The sequence below is a fragment of the Phodopus roborovskii genome, unplaced genomic scaffold, assembly GCF_943737965.1.
Source record: "Phodopus roborovskii unplaced genomic scaffold, PHOROB, whole genome shotgun sequence".
NCBI lineage: Eukaryota > Metazoa > Chordata > Mammalia > Rodentia > Cricetidae > Phodopus > Phodopus roborovskii.
In genome coordinates, this window is record NW_026126407.1 from 27880704 (window position 1) to 27897767 (window position 17064).

Here is a 17064-nt window from a genome sequence, read left to right on the forward strand (position 1 = left end):
AACTTGAGGCGCAAATGCTTGAGGTGCCTATGTTGGCGGGAGGTCTGGAATAAGGTCCCTGGTCGGCGCAGGGATGGTGAAAGAAGCAGAGAAGTGTGTGTGTGTGTGGGGGGGGTCCATTCTCCAGCAAGCTCGAGCACTAGGAAGCCTCCAGATCAGGCACAAGACGCTGTTCACACTGGAGTTCCAAGCCACCCACACATCTCACGGGTCTAAGGAACCGCAGTCTCTGCAGCTGGAAGAGAAACTTGGGCGCAAGTCTTGTAGGTAAGGAAGAGGAGTCCTACAGTTTCGGGATGGATTTCAGGCTGAGAATAATAGCTCGAGGAGATCTAGCCCTTTAAGACTATGCCCAGTAGGCCTGTCCCGGTCTCTCCAGGGAGATGAGGGGCGGGGCCTGGGACATTAGCTCCTCCCACCTAGGCCCCGCCCCGGCGCCCGTCCCGCCCCCGGCTCTCTGCCCGCGGCGCCTTTGATGTTCCGAACCGCCAGCTCCCGAAGCGGCTGTGCCCCGCGCCCACTGGCCGCTCAGGCGGAGTCAGCGCGCGCTCCGCCCGCCGCGCTCCGGGCTCGGAGCTCCGCACCCTGGGCTCGCCGCCTCCCGCGCCCCGCACCCTGCGCCCCGGCGGGCGCAGCGCACCATGCCGCAGCTGGACTCGGGCGGGGGCGGTGCGGGTGCAGGCGACGATCTCGGCGCGCCCGACGAGCTTCTGGCCTTCCAAGACGAAGGCGAGGAACAGGACGACAAGAGCCGCGACAGCGCCGCGGGCCCCGAGCGGGACCTGGCAGAGCTCAAGTCCTCACTGGTGAATGAGTCTGAGGGCGCGGCCGCAGGCGCCGGTGTCCCGGGTCCCGGCGTCCGGGTGCATGGAGAGGCCGAGGGAGCGCCCGAGGTGAGCCCGGCCCGCTCCTCCCCGGAGGGCCTTGTCCCGGGTTGGGATCGTGCGGACCCGCCCCCCGCGCCCGCGGCCCTCGTGGGTTCCATCCCTGGATCCCCTCGTGTCTCCTCTGCTCCTCACGGCCCCTCTACTTTGCTCTGCAGGCCCTGGGACGAGAGCACACTTCGCAGAGGCTTTTCCCGGACAAACTTCCAGAGTCCCTAGAGGACGGTGAGTTCTGCGCGGCTCGGGAAGGCGCTAGAACTCGGGGTGGGGGAGTGGGGGGCGGGTTTCCCGGGCGCCGCTGAGCTAGAGTCACTTCCGGTGCCCTGACCTTTATAGGAGTAAACAGACCCCCGCCATCTCCGCCTCCCCTTCAGCCCAGGTGACTGACTAATCCTTTGCCTTGAGGAGCAAGCCTTGGCTAAGGTTCCCAGGCGAGAGGGTGGGGTGAGGAATCAGGTCCTGAACTCTGGGTCTTTACCCCAAAACTTGGCATTGCGGATAATCTCACCGGTTCGCTGATTACCGTTCTCTATCAAGTCACGAACTTGAAGGGGACCCCTTGGCAGTTTTTCTGTTTTTCTCTTGATCAGACAGCTTTCAGCCCTTAGGAGCAGCTGGCTGGGCTGGTGTCTGACCCAGCTGTGGTTTTTCCAGGCCTGAAGGCCCCGGAGTGTGCCAGCGGCATGTACAAAGAGACTGTCTACTCTGCCTTCAATTTGCTCATGCACTATCCACCGGCCTCGGGAGCAGGGCAGCACCCCCAGTCTCAACCCCAGCTGGTAAGTGACCCCAGCAGTCAGGCCCTGTAATGGGCTGGCTACCTCCTTGTCTATGCTGATGAAGCTTGGACAAAAAGGGACTTCTGCCTAGGGGAGAATTTCTAGATGCGCTTTTCCCATTCACACTCTGGAGTGTAACCCAAAAGGAGAACTCTGAAGGGGTGCCTGGGCTTCCCCCCCTCTTCCTCACCTGCTGTTGGCCTTTGTCCTCCCAGCTTGCTCAAGCAGGTGTGTGTGTTGTACCATGTTGGGGTTGGGGGGGCTCGGGGTTCAGGGTCTTCTGAAAACTGCTTTGAGCTGAGCCCATATGCTTCCCTAGCGTGTTGTGCATGACCGGAGCGAGCTTTGCGGTTAGCTTTCTCCAGATAAGCAAGGGAGCCCCTGGTGAGAAGAAAGGGTAGACCTAATCTTTTCCGTTTCCTACTTGTGTCTCAGAAGCTACCTTCCCTGGTCAACTGTGTCCTTACTGGCAACAATGCATAGGCCCTTGCTGGGGACCCTTTTGAGCATGCTGGCCTGGCCTCACACACACCAGGAAGGATTTGATAAATGTGCTTCAAATCAAGGGTGTTGGTTAGGGGTCAGCTGCATGAATTAGTGTCAGACTTTGTGACATGGTTCTGCTCAACATGAGCCAGACCTTTGGCCCTTTGCTGTAGGCAAAGCATGAGTTGCTGGTTCTGAGCTGGTCCCTACCAGGCTTTCAGACTATCCTCAGTTGGGAGCTAGGGTGTATGGGCATCATAGACAACATCTTTGATGGCTAGTGGCAGGCCCATACGGAATTCAGGGTGCCCTGAAAGCAGCTACCTAATGAAGCTTGTGGGAGGTGAGATGCTAGATGCCGGCTAGCCTTCAGAAGTAAGCTTTAGCGAAGTTCCATGCCAGGAGGGTGGGGCGGAGGATCTGGGCCACTTAGCAAAGGGAAACCCGGTCCACTCTAGAGATTGACCTCCCATTCTTCACCTGTAAGCTCTGCGTGTCTGCTGTGTGGTGTGTGCCTGCCTTTCTTCTCTAGAGCGGCTTGGTATATGAGGTGCTTCTCTTCTATGTGAAGAGGTGGCTGACTCCCAACACTGCCACTTGCTCTAGGGACTTGTACCTCATACAAGCAATGCTTAACAAAGATAACCTTTTAAAATCCTCTAATGGGTCTAAAGCCATTGATCTGGGGGCCAGTTGGCATAATCACTGGCAAGCATTATTTGGGCTGAGACTAGGCTCACTTTGGTAACTGTGACTAGGTATGAGGCAGAGTCCCCAGGACCTGGCTGGCAGGGTAGGCTTTAAGGACTGCACAGCAATACAGGGAGAGGGCAGTGTGGTTAAGAGGTTCACTCACAGTTTGAGCCAGAGACAGGAGACAGCTAGAGGTGCCAGCATTGGGCAGAGGGGGCTATTCAGTCTAAGGGTAAGGGTGATAGGACTCAGAGAAGTCCAAGAGCATGAGAACAGTGGATTCCCACAGTCACGGCCGGTAGCACTCACCTGGCTTAGTGCTGTGCAGATTTTGCTTTGGAGTCTTGTGTCACTGTCTCCCTGCCTTCCTTCTCAGCCATTGTCTTTGTCACTGTCTTCTGGTAACACCAGAGGGGAAGGACAGGCTCTGGTACTGATTTTCTTGACTATGGATGGCATCAGCTGCTGAGCAGGGCTAGAAAGAGAGAAGTAGGAGCTTGTGTTGGAGGGATACTGGATTGGGGAGATAGATATGCATGAGTGTAGAGAGACTACCTTTTATTTATTATGTGTGTGTGTATGAGGGCACACACACTCAGGGTAACTCGCTGAAGTCTGTTCTCTCCACTTTGACTTGGGTTCTGAGAATGGAACTCAGATCATCAAGCTTGCACAGTGTTTTTAGCTGCTAAGCCATCTTCCTAGCCTAAGAGTCTCTCTCTCTCTCTCTCTCTCTCTCTCTCTCTCTCTCTCTCTCTGTGTGTGTGTGTGTGTGTGTGTGTGTGTTTCGAGACAGGATTTCTCTGTGTAGCTTTGTAGCCCAGGCTGGCCTCAAACTCTGCCTCCCGGGTGCTGGGACTAAAGGCGTGAGCCACCACCACCTGGCATGAGAAAGTCTTTTAAGCAAACCTGATAGAACACATAATAAAAGGTTTAAAAAAAAAAAGTAAAAGTAGCTTGCACTCCATGAAGAACTGTGTGGGTGTTCCAGGTAGAGTTTGGTTTTACAAAGCAAAGTTGGTCATCCCATGGTTTGAGAGCACATTTGTCATCTGACTTCAAGGCTCACTTGTGTGGTGCTGGGAAAGACGCCCTCATTCTCCTAACAGGTAAGGAGTGCCTTGCAAGGGCCCTGGGGCAGGGAGTCTTTTGCCAAAGCTGATCCTTTCCCACACTCCTCTGTAGCAGTACAGACGGTAGGCTAGCTGCTCATGCCCTGCTGACTGGCCTTGGACATAGGGCTCTCTCTCTTTGCCCAACTTTTCCTGAAGACATATAGAACATCAGTGGTTATGCTGAGATGCCAAAGACCAATGGGCAGGCCTCCCTTGGTATCAGGGAAAGCCTGCTCCAGGGACCTTCTCTGCCCACATGGCTACCACATTGGAGACATCTTAAATAGGCCAGCTTGGGCCTTGCCCAGAGCAATGAGCCAAATGCCTGACTCACAGCCAACTGCCATGGAACTCAGACTCACCCCCTGCCCAAGTAGCATTTTTTGGTGTTTAGGCTTCTTTTACACCTTTTCTAGGAAAGGGAAATTGGTCAAAGTTGACTCCTCAACTGGAGCTGGTGGGGCATCTCCTGTTGGGTTGGCCTGTGGGCCATTAATGATCTAGACCAATAGTTAGGAATTGTGCTGGATTTTTGTTTGTTTCTACATTCGTGTGTATGTGTGTACTCACGCATGCTGCTACATGTGTGTCAGAGAACTTGGGGGAGTCGTTTTTCTCCTTCCATGTGTGTTCCAGGGATCAAACCCAGGTTGCCATTTCGGGCTTGGCAGCAGGCTTCTGCTTGTTTTTTTATCTTGTTTCCTCTGACTCAGAGTTGGGGTAGGGAGAGTGGGGAGCAAACTGATGGCGCTAGGCTGGGATCTGGGGATGGGTGCTGGGCTGAGTAAGGTGTCATTGCTTAGGGAAACTGAGGCAGATGGCTTTGCATAATGGTGCTATCCCAAACTGGACAGGGGCAACATGAATCGTTGGCTCCCTTCTATGGGCTCTTGTTGGACCTGGAATGGCAAATTATGCAAATGGCAAAATCCAGAACTGATAGACAAGATAGCTTAGTGTTTGCCAGGGGTTGCAGGTGGTTAAGAATGGGGGTGGGGGCAGGTGACTGCTGGTGGCTGTGGAGTTTCTTTTGAGGTGATGAAGATGTAGAGGAATGAGATAGTGATGACTGTTGCACAGCTTTCCATAGCTACTAAAGCCACAGAATTGGATGCTTTAAAGTGTTGCATTATTTTATGGTATGGGAGTTACCTCTCAACTTGTTTTTGTTTTGTCTTTTTTTTTTTTTTTAAAGCCGAGGCTTTTGTCCATGGCAGAGGCCATATTTCCCTGTCCCAAGTCCCCGAAGCTCTCTGGTATTTGTATATGTAGTCATCTGGTGAGCCTAACAGCTGTTCCTCTTTGGAGAGGGAAGGGAGACACTTGGGCTCCTGGGCTCCCATCTGTGTTCCTGCATTGAGGTCCAAGCTGAAACCCATGCAGTGAACCCTTGGCAGAGTGGGAGTGAGAGGTTAATCAGGACTCCTGGGAGCCAAGGAGGGAGGTACTGTTGCCCTGTGTGCTCCCTGTCAGAGCTGGGTGAGAAGATCCCCACAGAGTGGGTTTACTGCAAGCCTTAGTGGTAGCTGGGCACCAGTCTAGGTCATAGTGAAGCTTGTTAGGGAAAGTTAGGTGAGCCTTAGTGGTAGCTGGGCACCAGTCTAGGTCATAGTGAAGCTTGTTAGGGAGAGTTAGGTGAGCCTTAGTGGTAGCTGGGCACCAGTCTAGGTCATAGTGAAGCTTGTTAGGGAGAGTTAGGTGAGCCTTAGTGGTAGCTGGGCACCAGTCTAGGTCATAGTGAAGCTTGTTAGGGAGAGTTAGGTGAAGTGTGGCATCAGGATGCACATGACCACAAGCACGGCTATCCCTGGGAAGGCCCAGCAATGGCTGTGAGGGATTCCAGTGAACAGCATTGAAAAGCCACTGGTTGTTCAACAGAACAAGACAAGGGAGGACATGGAATGCACTGGGGCCTCCCTCCAGACAGCTATGTGGATCAGGGATGTGTCTCCAGATACATCTCAGACCTTTGCATTCTTTACTTTGTCATGCCACCCACCCAGTATCCAGCCTGTTGCTACCTTCCAGATGGCAGCAGATGCCTCCTCCAGGGTCCCCTTCCCCTCTCCGTCCCTGACCCATACCTTAAGCAACAGTCACATAGCAGTGAAAGGGTACCCCAGCTTGAGGGCTGAGGCTCCCCATCATCTCTCCCTACCCTCACAGTAGCCAGCTCTGTGTCCTTGTGAGGCCCATTCCTAGAGACACCTCCCCACCTTACCTGACTCTCACACTAGTGCCCTCAGGTGTCTCCTCCAGGAGCTCTGATCAGCTGGGCCCAGGACCTTGGCTACCTCTTTCACCCTGGCGGCTCATCAGACCAAGGCAGTGGGTGCTGCTCTCCAGGTTACTTGTGTCCTTCTGTTAATGTCTCCTGGTTTCCCATCTGGACAGCGGATTACCAAGCACCCTTCTGGAAGCAGAGTGAGGATTTGCAGCTTTGTCAGAGAGGTGCCAGGGCAGTTGGGGGCAGGCATTGGCCATGGTTGATCTTGGCTCTCCTGGGCCCATAAGTGGCTCATGAACCTTCACATAGCTTCCCATCTAGAGGGCTGTGCTTTCTCTTTGGACCAGAGAGGTCTGATCGTCTGACCCTGAAGGTATAGGACTCAGGTGTTCTTAGATGGGATGCACTGTTTCTGAAAGCCCCCGCCCCCCACACCACCATAGAGGTTTGGTCCATACAAAGCCCTTATTCACAATGTGAGGAAGTTAGGTTTTGTATGGAAAAGGGAGAAGAGATTTCCCATCTTTGGGTGCTGAGCCATTGGCAACACTGTGCACAGAGGCTCCTGGTTTGTAGGGCTCTGCTGAAGTGTAGCCCCCCAGGCAGCACCCATGTATGTGCTCCCAGTTCTTTACCTCAGCATCCGTTTGGATGATGTTTCTAGAACACAATATCCGGAGTAACTCTGGAACCAGGAAGTCCTGCAGCCCCGGGTCACTCACTGTAGGCTTTGAGCCTATGATTGTTCCCTAGCTGACTCAAAGCCTGAGTACCCCTGGATTGAAGTGATATTTTGTCTCTGTTGATGTTCACTAAGTGGATGGGCAGAGCTTGGAGTTCCCAGGAACTGCCTGGGAGGGCTGTAAAGACGGGTGTAGCATTTGGACTATTTGTCGCCTCTCCTCTATCCCGAAGCTGGAAATCTCTGAGGATGCCTTGCACCTTACTCCTGTTGTCGGGGTCTGGAAGCCTACCCTGCAGACCCCTGCTTAGTGCTGGGCCACCCTGCCCTGGACAATGATGTTACAACTGCAGGGCTGCTTCTGACTCCTGGGAGGGCAGGGTGAGCTAGCTCACCAGGGCAGAGAGACGCTGTGCTCAGGCTCAGAGGCCAGCACAAAGCCCTGGTGGGGTGGTTGCTAGGATCAGTAGGACCCAGTGTTCTGCCCCAGCTCTGCCTAGTTCTGTGGTTGCTCTGAGCTGTGGGTTGGGGTGCAGTCACAGAAGGATGGGGTGGAGGGTGCGCTCTATAGACACCACAGCCCTCCCTGCCCCTGAAAGCAGCAAGGTTGAATTGTAAAGCATTCTAGGGAAGCCATTTTGAAGTCCTATAACTGCTGAGGTTATATTAGGTCACGGTGGGCCCAGAGCAGTGGGGAGTGGGGCAAGCCAGTCCCGCTGTGGTCCCAGAGCCATCGAGTCACACCCCTCACACCTTGTGACTGGTGTTTCCTGCCACTGTGTACAAACAAGGCTCCGTTGGAGGAAGCAGGTGTTTTTTTTTTTTAATCAGGTCACAGCAGCATCACCACCCTACAACTGTACAGTGCTCAGATTCTCGAGGAACACCCCCCTGCAGGTGGGGATGGAAGCCAGGTGGGAACGAATTTGTCTTAGCACAAAGAAGACAACCATTTAGTTTAGACAGTCCATCTCTGCTCCTGCTGGATATGCCACTCCCCAGCTGGATGGCCCTGGGAAAGTCACCTGCCACCCTCTGAAAGAAGGATGTGAGGGCTCTGTTCTTTCTGGGGAGCGAGACATCACATGTGAAGTCCACAGTGGAATGGAAGCTGCCCTGAAGGCCTGGGACTGGGCCATGGCAGCTGTGCTCTCCTATAGCTCAGGCTGGGTTGGGGTCCCCCAGGCAGCCAGCATCCTCTAGTAGCAGTGCCTGCTAGAAAGAATCTTGGGTCCACATAAGTTTTGCGCTGCATGAGTGGGAGGTTCCCACTGCCCACAGAGCTCAGTCCTTGGCGAGACAAAGCTGTTGCTTGAGAGCCCTGGCTCAGCTGAGTTTCTGTTGAGCTGGAGAGAAGGCACAGGAGTGAGAGGCTGCCTGAGGGGCCAGCTGGTGAGGGTTCCTGGGAGAACAGTCTGCAGCGGAGGGTGGGTGGGCGCCCTGGGTGGGGCACAGCAGAGAGGCCTAGATGGGCTCTGACACTTGGACAGACCCAACACCAGGGTCCTTGAGGAGCGTGAGGTGAGGCTAGGGAAGGCTGCCAGTGAGGGTCTTGCATGTGACCTTGGGACCCAGGCCTCACTGGTTCCAGAGCCTGGGAAGGGTGTGTTGGCAGCCTTGGCACGGCAGGGCGGTACCCACCACAGATGGTTTGGGTTGGACATGGAGGCGGAGGGCCGTGGCAGGCAGAGCTGGCAGCTGGGGCAGGGTGGACACTGGGAGTGGCAGGGTGATTGGAGGAATGTGAGCAGACCATGGGAGGGTTGAGCTCTAGGCCAGACAGACCCAAGGATGTTGGCCAGTGCAAGACCAGAGAGTCATCGAGACCATTGGTGATCTAGTCAGGATGGAGGAATCCTAGTACTTGGGAAGCAGAGGCAGGTGGATTGATGTAAATTCAAGGCCAGTCTGGTCTGCATAGCAAGTTTCAGGACAGCTGGGGCTAAATAGAGAGAGCCTGTCTCAAGAAACAAAACAAAAAACCAAAACCCACAGCAACAACAAACCACCTACAAATAAAGCAAAGCAAAAAACAACCCAGACACTAAAAAGATGGGACTAAGCTGGAGCTCAGCTGGTAGAGTACCTGCTGAGCTTGCACAAAGCCCTGAGGTTGATCCCTGTGTTCAAGGTCAGCTTGGGGGTACCTGAGACCCTGTCTCCAAAAAAAAAAAAAGAAAGAAAGAAAGAAAGAAAGAAAGAAAGAAAGAAAGAAAGAAAAAATTCAAACAAGCGTGGCTTGGGTAGTTGGCCTCAGGCTGGAAAGCTTTCCTTAGCCTGGGTGGGCTCACCATCTGTGTGATTGGGGTTTTTATTTGGTTGGTTTTGGTGATACTGGGGATTTAAACAAAACCCCTCTTCTCTCCCACCCCCACTTGGTGTAGCCCTGGTTAACTTGGAACTGGCTGTGTACCACACACTGGCATGGGATTTATAATGGTCCTTCTCCCTCTGCCACCCGAGTACTGGAACCAATAGTTGGGAGCTACCATACCTGCTTGTACTTTTTGAGATATGATATCACTATGTTTCCTAAGCCGGTCTTGCACCCACTCTGGAGCATGTGCAGCTCTTGAGCTCCTCTTGTTTCAACCTCCTAGGTACTGGGGATTACAGGCTTGTGTCACCAAAGCTCAGAGGGGTTCACTGTCATCAGAGGTTTTGAAGTCATCTACTGCTGCATGTCCATTTGGTACACAGGGCTTCTTTTGGTACAGGGCCTTGGGATGGAGGATGAGTGTCATTTGCTGGGGGCCTTTGCCTCAACAAAGCTGGGAAGGGTGTCAGTTTGGGTCTCTTCTGCCAGGAGGCTGCTCTTGTGGCCTGTCCCACCCATGAAGACTGCCTCCCTGGACTGCACCCAGATTCTGCCTTAGAGCCAGAGCCAACCCGGTGACACAGCCTTCCCCCGAGGCCCTGACTCTATAGCCAGAACTCCCTGGAGATCAGAGGAAGCAGACACGCTGTCAAATAAATACGCTTCCTCCACAACCCCTTACCCCCCATTAAAACAGCCACCTCCCTCTGCAAGGCCAAGGGAGCTGTCTGGGCCCCACACTGTCTGCTTCCAGATGACGTGTGTGTATTGCAGAGACTCCAGGCCTGGGTGGGCAGGTCTGGGCCCCAGGGAACAATGGGTGTGGGCTCAGGATGTACATGGTTAGTGCTGCCCAAACCCCATTAAGTCTGAGTGGGCCTGGGGTCAGTGATGGTGGAGCACTCCCTTCAAGCTGGTTTTCCTGTGAGGGCCAGGGGTTGTGGTGGCCTGTTGACCTCCCTAGGTCTCAGTGTCCTCAATGGATGGGAATCCTGGCTCCAGCAGGATTTCTGAGGTTCAGATAGCTATAAACTGGAAAGGCCTGATGGGAGGGCCTCAGGTAGGAATCGAAGGCTGTTGCAGGGACTAACCCCACCATTGGTAGCAGGGGCCATAGAAAGAGATGGACAGGTGATGGGAACCCAGGATGGAGATGCTGAGTAACTCTGACTTGTCCCTGGTGTCAGGCCCAGCCTCCTGGGCTGCTGGGCCGCCATCTGAAACGCATTACTGATGCTCTGTAAACTCCCATCATTCAGCCACATGAAAGCTTCAGACCTAAAAATAGCTGCTCCCAGAGGACGCCCCGCACTGGTGGGGCTCAGCTGACCTCTGCACACAAGCCCTCCTCCATGCCACCTCCCTCACTCAGGAGCCCCAATGGCAGGGCTGCACATACCCACCCACCCAATGTGGGCAGCAACAGCCTGAGGCTGCTGTATCTAGACATGTCTCTTACTCTGCTGGTCAAGGCTTCAGGCCCGAGGCTTTGCCTGGGGCAGACTGTCTGGAACAGGAGAAAGGCTGCTGGAGGGTGTGTTGCAGACCCTTCCCTAGGCTTGTCCTTGCCTGGAATCCTGTGGGAGGCTCCATGAGCAGCAGGTGGAACCACCAAGGGCACCTAGGCCCAGCTCAACATTGACCTGGTCACTGTCAAGTGTGGGACAGGAGGCCCACTGGCTGTGGTGCTGGTAAGGGAGGGTGGGCCTGTCTGATGATGGGTGGTGTGGAAAGCCAGCAGCAGGAGGGCCTCCCAGCTGCTAGCACTGACTTCTTGCCCTGCTTTCTGTGGGTTCCCTCTCCCTATGGTCTCTGACCAACTGCAAACCACTCTTTTCTCTAAAAATAAACATGCTTATGGGATTGGGGGAAGCTTTGTAGCTATCAAAGGAAATAATAGGGTGTTTAAGAAAATTACATTGCGTTTTAAATAACTAGCATGAAAGTCATTAAGTTTGAAGTTTCACTCAGATCAGATGGCTCTGTGGCCGCCTGGTGGCCAGGCAGGCAGAGGGTGGGTGGGCCTCTGATGCTCAGAGGCAGCCTGCGGGGAGCCGTGGAGCCTCTGCCAGGCATGGCTGGACACTCGGGTGTGCCGGTTGTGGCAGCCACCCCAGAGCATGATGGTGGGCTTTGAAGCAGTGTGCGGCCCCAGGAGCTGCCCTGCTGTGGTGGGCAGCCCTGTGGGTGGAGATACAGAGAACAAACGATGCCGAGAAATTCAAGGCCAGGAGATTGGTTGCTGTGTCAAGTGAAACACTTGGGGATGGTAGCTTTGAACAGAAACGATTGGAAAGGATAGAGGGCCAGGCTGTATCTGCTCCTTTTAATACTAGACTCCCGGTGCCCGGGGGGGGGGGGGGTGAGGGGAGAAGGGGGGGTGCTGGCACTCACCAGGTGCTCAGAAAACAGTTAAACATCTCATCTATCATGATATATCTTCCTTTATGCCAGAACTAAAACAGCGTAGATTCCAAGTGTTTGCCTGGCACTGCATAAACTGAGTATGGTGGTAGACACCTATGATCCTAGGATCAGACAGACCTTCAGCTATGAGTTCAAGGCTACACAAGGCCCTGTTTGGTTTGGTTTGTTTGGTCAGGGGTGGGGTGGGGCTCATTTGGTAGTGTGATTGTATAGGCAGAGAGACCTGAGTTTCAGCCCCCCAGCACCCATGAAAAGCTGAGTGCTAGTGTACATTTGCAACCCCAGTGCCAGGATGAAGGCACAGGCTGACACTGGAACTTTGGAGTGTGCCAGCCTAGCTGGTGGACTCTGGTTTTCCTGAGAGGCCCTGCCTCAGAAAATAGAAAATGACTGCCATATACACTCACACTTTGGGGGGGATAGGGAGAAAGTGTTTCTCTTGTCCTATATCTTGTATTCCAGTGGTTCTCAACCTGTGGGTCCTGTATATCAGATATTTGTATTAATGATTCACAACAGTAACAAAATTAGTTATGGAATAGCAACAAAAATAATTTTATAGTTGGGGGTCACCACAACGTGAGGGACTGTATTAAAGGGTTACAGCATTAGGAAGGTTGAGAACCACTGGATATACTCACATGCTTGTGCACATAACCTTACATATACATGGGCATAATTATGTAAATACACACAGTGACTATTGTCATCGTTCTGAGGCTCATAGAAGTACTTAGTGGTGAGGATTTGGATGTGACTCCCACCCTGCTGTCTGTGCTCATTGTGGCTTGTCTCCATTTGTCCTAAAATATGAGAGACGGGAACAGTGCAGGCTGTGGAGTTGCATGGTTTCCCTCTGGCCCCAAGAAGGGACTTGGGCTCTCCCTGCCACTCCTAGCTCTGGGCCTGGGCCAGGCTGTCCCTTTCCTTGAACACCTAGAAAGGTCAGTCCTCTCAGAGTGAAGAGGGCTGCATTTCTTGGCTGGAAGACCAGACTCCAGGACTCTCCCTACTCCAAGAAAATGTCACACAGGGACAGTCTGTAAATGCCCTGTAAGGTTGAGCCAGGTTTGGTGTGAGGCAGAAGATGGTAAGAAATTGTCTATTAGAGTTTCCCTTGCCAGCTTGGTCCTCACTTAGCTCAAAACCTGCTGCTAGGCTTCCCAGGCCAAGATAATCCTTTCTGGGATGCCTGTGGTCAGGCTGAAGTTTCCTAGTTCTTTCCGAGTCCTTGGGAATAGCTGGGCTAAGGAGCTGAGGGCACCCCAAGGCCTGGGGATGACACCTATGGCCAAGCTTCTTGGGAGCCGGAAGCCCCTGCCAGCCTCATGGGAGCACTTTGAGGACTGTGTTTTTGAACCATCCCTGTGGTCACTGCACGCCAGAGAGGAGCTCAGAAGGCCAGTCTGCTGGTGACCAGGCAGTGGTCCAAAGGACATTGAAAGCCAGCAGTCCTGACTTGGCATGGAGCTGGCTTTCCTGAAAAGCCTTTATCTAGGGACAGGGCTTGCTTTTGTCTTTTTTGTTTGTTTGTTTTGTTTTTTTGTTTTTTTCTTCCTCCCTTTGATCTTAAGTACAAAAATAATATTAGCAAATAAGAACTCACCTAGGCCTCTGCACATTCCATGGGCATTTATAGACCCAGAAGTGGACACCAAGAGTGTAAGTGTTGGAAGAGGGATTTGAACCCAGCTCCTCCACAATGCCCTGTAGGCAGTATGCATGGTACTGGCAGCTGGGTGCTTTTGGCTCTCATGCATCTGCCTCCTTGCCCATGGGAGTGTGATGTTCCCTGCCCTGTGTAGGAACACTGTTCCTACAAGTATGTAGTAGTGTCTGTATAGTGATTTTACATGAGCTCCCTAACGCAGCCTTAGGGGCTTCATCTCAGGGCCCTGTGGCAATTGGAACAGCCCAACTCCCCCTGATCTAACACTGGGTATAGGGCCTGTGGGGAGCACTCTAGGGCTGGGATCCCTTAGCAGTTTCTTTCTGTTCCTTGTCTTGTAGCCTTGTGGATGAATGGCTAGACTGAGTCTATACAGAGCTCCTGGGCCTTAACCTGAAGTAGCTTGGAGGGTCAGAGCAGAATGGGCATCCTGAAGTGGTCTCCAAGCAAAACTGTCTTCTTGAGGCAGTCTAGACAGTCCAGGTAACTTGGCAGGCCCTGTGCTGTCCTTCAAGGATTGAATTGGGGTAAAAATGCAGGCTATCTGAGCATGAGGTATCTGAGTTCCTTCTCTTCCACATCCTTCCTCTCAGCTTCACCTTTTAGGGCTTGTCTGGAATCTCCCAGGCCAGCCTGAGCTACAGACTTTTACAGAGTTGAGACCCTTTCTCAGAAATATCCAACCAACCCACCCGGGTTGCCTTGGCAGGGAGCAAGCCATCATAAGAAGTGCTTGTTGCCCATGAGGTCTGGCCAAGTGGTGGTAGAGCTTCTGACTGAGAACCCAGAGGGCCAGCCTCAGGTTCAGACTGCTCACTGCTCTTTGCTTCACCATCCTTGTCTGCAGATTCTTTGTGCACAGTGCAGTGGCTAGGGGAAACTGGTAGGAGTCTGGCACCAGGTGGAACCTATAAACTGCTGGACACTGAGGACTGGCAGGGACTACCAGCTCTAAGTCTGCCCTTGCTTTGCTCTTCTTGGACTTATATCTCTCCAGCTGTGCCCAGGCAGGGTTGAGGCCACTTCCACAGTGGACACTTAAGAGGAGCTGGGTGACTGCCTGTACTTGGAGCATGCCCAGCCCTAGGCTGCTTGCAGACTCCCCAGACAGGGTGTTCATAGTGTTAGCTAGCAGCTCAGCTGCAGCAGCTCCCGGAAGCTCAAATTTTCCTCTGAAAACATCCTGTCCTGAGGGGCGTTTACCTCAAAGAGGAGGAAGGAAAACATAAGCAGACAAATGAATAGAAACCACGAGAGGCCATGGGCAAGGCCACTCAGCTTGTGGGGTTCAGCTCACTCTGATGGTGCCTCTGGGCTGGGCTGGGTGGAGAAACCTGTGGTTTGCCAAGGCTGCGTGCAGGAACTCTGGTCCTCACCTCCGGTGAGACAGGCCCGTTATCTGATGTCAGGGCCAGGAGGCTAGTGGACTAGCCACATGCACCTGTTAAGGGCTCTGCAACCATGGCAACAGCCTTGTTGCTGGCAGGTGGATCTAAAGCCTCCTGGTCTAGGGTGTGGTCCAGCCATCCCCAAGTCCTCTTAGCTCTGCTGACCCTAAGGCCATGGCCCTGGTTCTGTGATGGACATCTGGCATAGGGTGTTGGCAAGAAGTTTATCCCTTGAGAGCACTGTGTCTTTGGTAATAGGAGCTGGGGTTGGGCCAAAAGGAGCAAGGACTCTTCAAGTCTGTTCCTCTTGTGTCTGCCGAAGAGGGTCTGTGGAAACCTGCGTCCTGGGAAGTTCATTCTCATGAGCTCAGACAGTAGGGAGCACTGCAGTCAAACTCCTAAGCACACTTGCCTTTGGTGCTGGGTGGTGATACTCTTGTGCTCCACATGGGCACCAGTCTCTTTGACAGCGTGAAGACAAGTGGGAATTGGTGGGGACTTTTTCAGTGGCCACCACTGGATTGTTTAGGGGAGCTAAGTTGGGGATGAAGCCAGCCAGCACAGTGTTCCCCAGAACAGAGGCTCGGGCATCTGTTCATGAGTATACCTATTCTAATTAGAGGAAAGGCAGCCTATGAACTAGTGGTAGGTCTAGTTTTTACTTTCTGTTCATTCTCAGAGTCCCTCAGGTAGACAGAGGTGTAAAAAGGAGGAAAGCAAGGGGGCTTACATGCTAGACGGCCTAGAGTAGCCCCAGTTCCTGTATGCTGCTGTAACCCTACATCCAGTCCCAGGTGTCCCCAGTGCTGCAGGTCTGCTCTTTGAATGTGGGCTTATCTGCACCCACTTCTAGAGAACCAGCCTGGATACCAACTTTAGTTCAATGACAAAAATTAAAGGCATAATCCCAGAACACAGGGAGAAGGCAGGTAAGGACACAGCAGGGAAGCAGCCACATATGGAGAGTTGGAAAGGCCTCCCAGAGGCAGCCTCTTATATATCAGACAGGAGAAAGAGAAGTCCAGTCTTGTGTAGCTAGTGCAGGTGAGAAAAGCAAAGTTCAGAGGGGTGTGACTATCTGGCATCCGTGGTGACCCTGAGAATCCTTGAAGGGGCCCAGCAGGCTGTGTGTTGTGTGCTCTCTTCTCAGAGCCCAGCTTTGATGCCTACCTGAGATGAGTTGCCTCAGCATTTATACTACTCAGTTCCACTGCTGAGCTCTTGGAAACATAGTGGGGGAGCCACCATGGCAGTGACCCACCTTTCTGCTAGCGCCTGCCCTGGAGCACAGAGCCTAAAGAGTGGATCTGCCTCTCCTTCCACAGATGTTCCTAGGGGCCACTTTCCAGCTCTGCAGGAGGAGGTGGAGCAGCCTCATACCCTGAGGGACTTGAAGTCCCAGCTGCAACGACAAGTGTGGGTGCGATGTGCAGAAATGTGGGGCACCAAGAATTTGCCAGGCCTTTGTTCCAGGTCTTCAGGGAATGGCCTGAGTGCAAAGCTACAGAGCTGGAGATGACTGGTTTTGAAGGTCGCTCAGACAGTTGCTTGCCAAGCTGACAGACCCCCTAGCCAGGCTAGAGGTGACCTAGGTCTGTGAAGGAGCCAGCATGGCAAGGAGCAGAGGAAGTCTGGAGACTCACCGGTGGGAAGAGGCATTGAGGCAGAGAGGTAGCACAGGAGCATGCCAGTGGTGGGCAAGGAGATAGGGCCTCAGGGGCCATGTACCAGCTTTCACTGTGAGGTGGGCTTTTGATTGCTATTTTTAGTCGGGGAAGCACAGACTCAGCAGAGTCTAAGCTAGTCCAGGTGAAGGGGAAGACTGATACAGCTTTCTTCATACCCCAGCCTCCCGCTCTATCCATACTAATCACAGGTCTTTGCACTGTAGCAGTTGGCTGCCGAGCTCTAGCTGTGACCTTATGTTTTGCTTTCCTTACCTGCCAGTGGTGATAGTCTCTGTGCTGCCTGCAAATGGTAGGTCTGTTCAAGGAGGGGGTGTCTGGTGTTCAGAACTGTGCCTGTCCCACGCCCAGTACTAGGTCATTAGCAAATGCTGTTCTCAGCCTCAGACATTCTTTGACCTGGCACATGCTAGGAGCTCAGGGACACATCCTGACACATGTTCAAGCTTATGGGTCCTGGATGTTCAGGGACGCTTCTTTTGGCTCAGACCCTGCCACAGGGCTTTCTTGTGAGGACCTGTTCTTCCACCCCCCTCGAGCTTTAAGGCCAGAGGAAACGGCAACTTTCTTCGCTGGGAAAGTGTTATGAGGCTTAAGCACTTGGGGGTTTTCAGAGTCAACCGTCAGAGGCGAGGGAGTTTCTCTGCTGGCAGTGACAGGGGCTCTCAGCGAGCTCACAGCCTTGTGAACAGACCGCTGCGGTCTGCAGGGA

The 17064-nt window shown here is 53.3% G+C and overlaps 1 protein-coding gene across 6 annotated transcripts in view; it reads left to right on the forward strand.

The window, feature by feature from the left end:
• Window positions 1-491: 491 nt before the first annotated feature.
• The window catches only part of Tcf7 (transcription factor 7), a 29408-nt gene continuing 12835 nt past the window's right edge, over window positions 492-17064 (forward strand). For 2 of the 6 annotated variants that reach the window (XM_051180727.1, XM_051180731.1), the window contains exons 1-3: window positions 492-893; window positions 1043-1109; window positions 1539-1663. In XM_051180727.1, coding sequence (XP_051036684.1) covers window positions 642-893; window positions 1043-1109; window positions 1539-1663 — 444 coding nt within the window. In that variant the 5' untranslated portion in view covers window positions 492-641. The remainder of the gene's footprint in view (window positions 894-1042; window positions 1110-1538; window positions 1664-17064) is intronic. The other 4 variants (XM_051180729.1, XM_051180730.1, XM_051180732.1 and 1 more) reach the window with 3 other exon arrangements.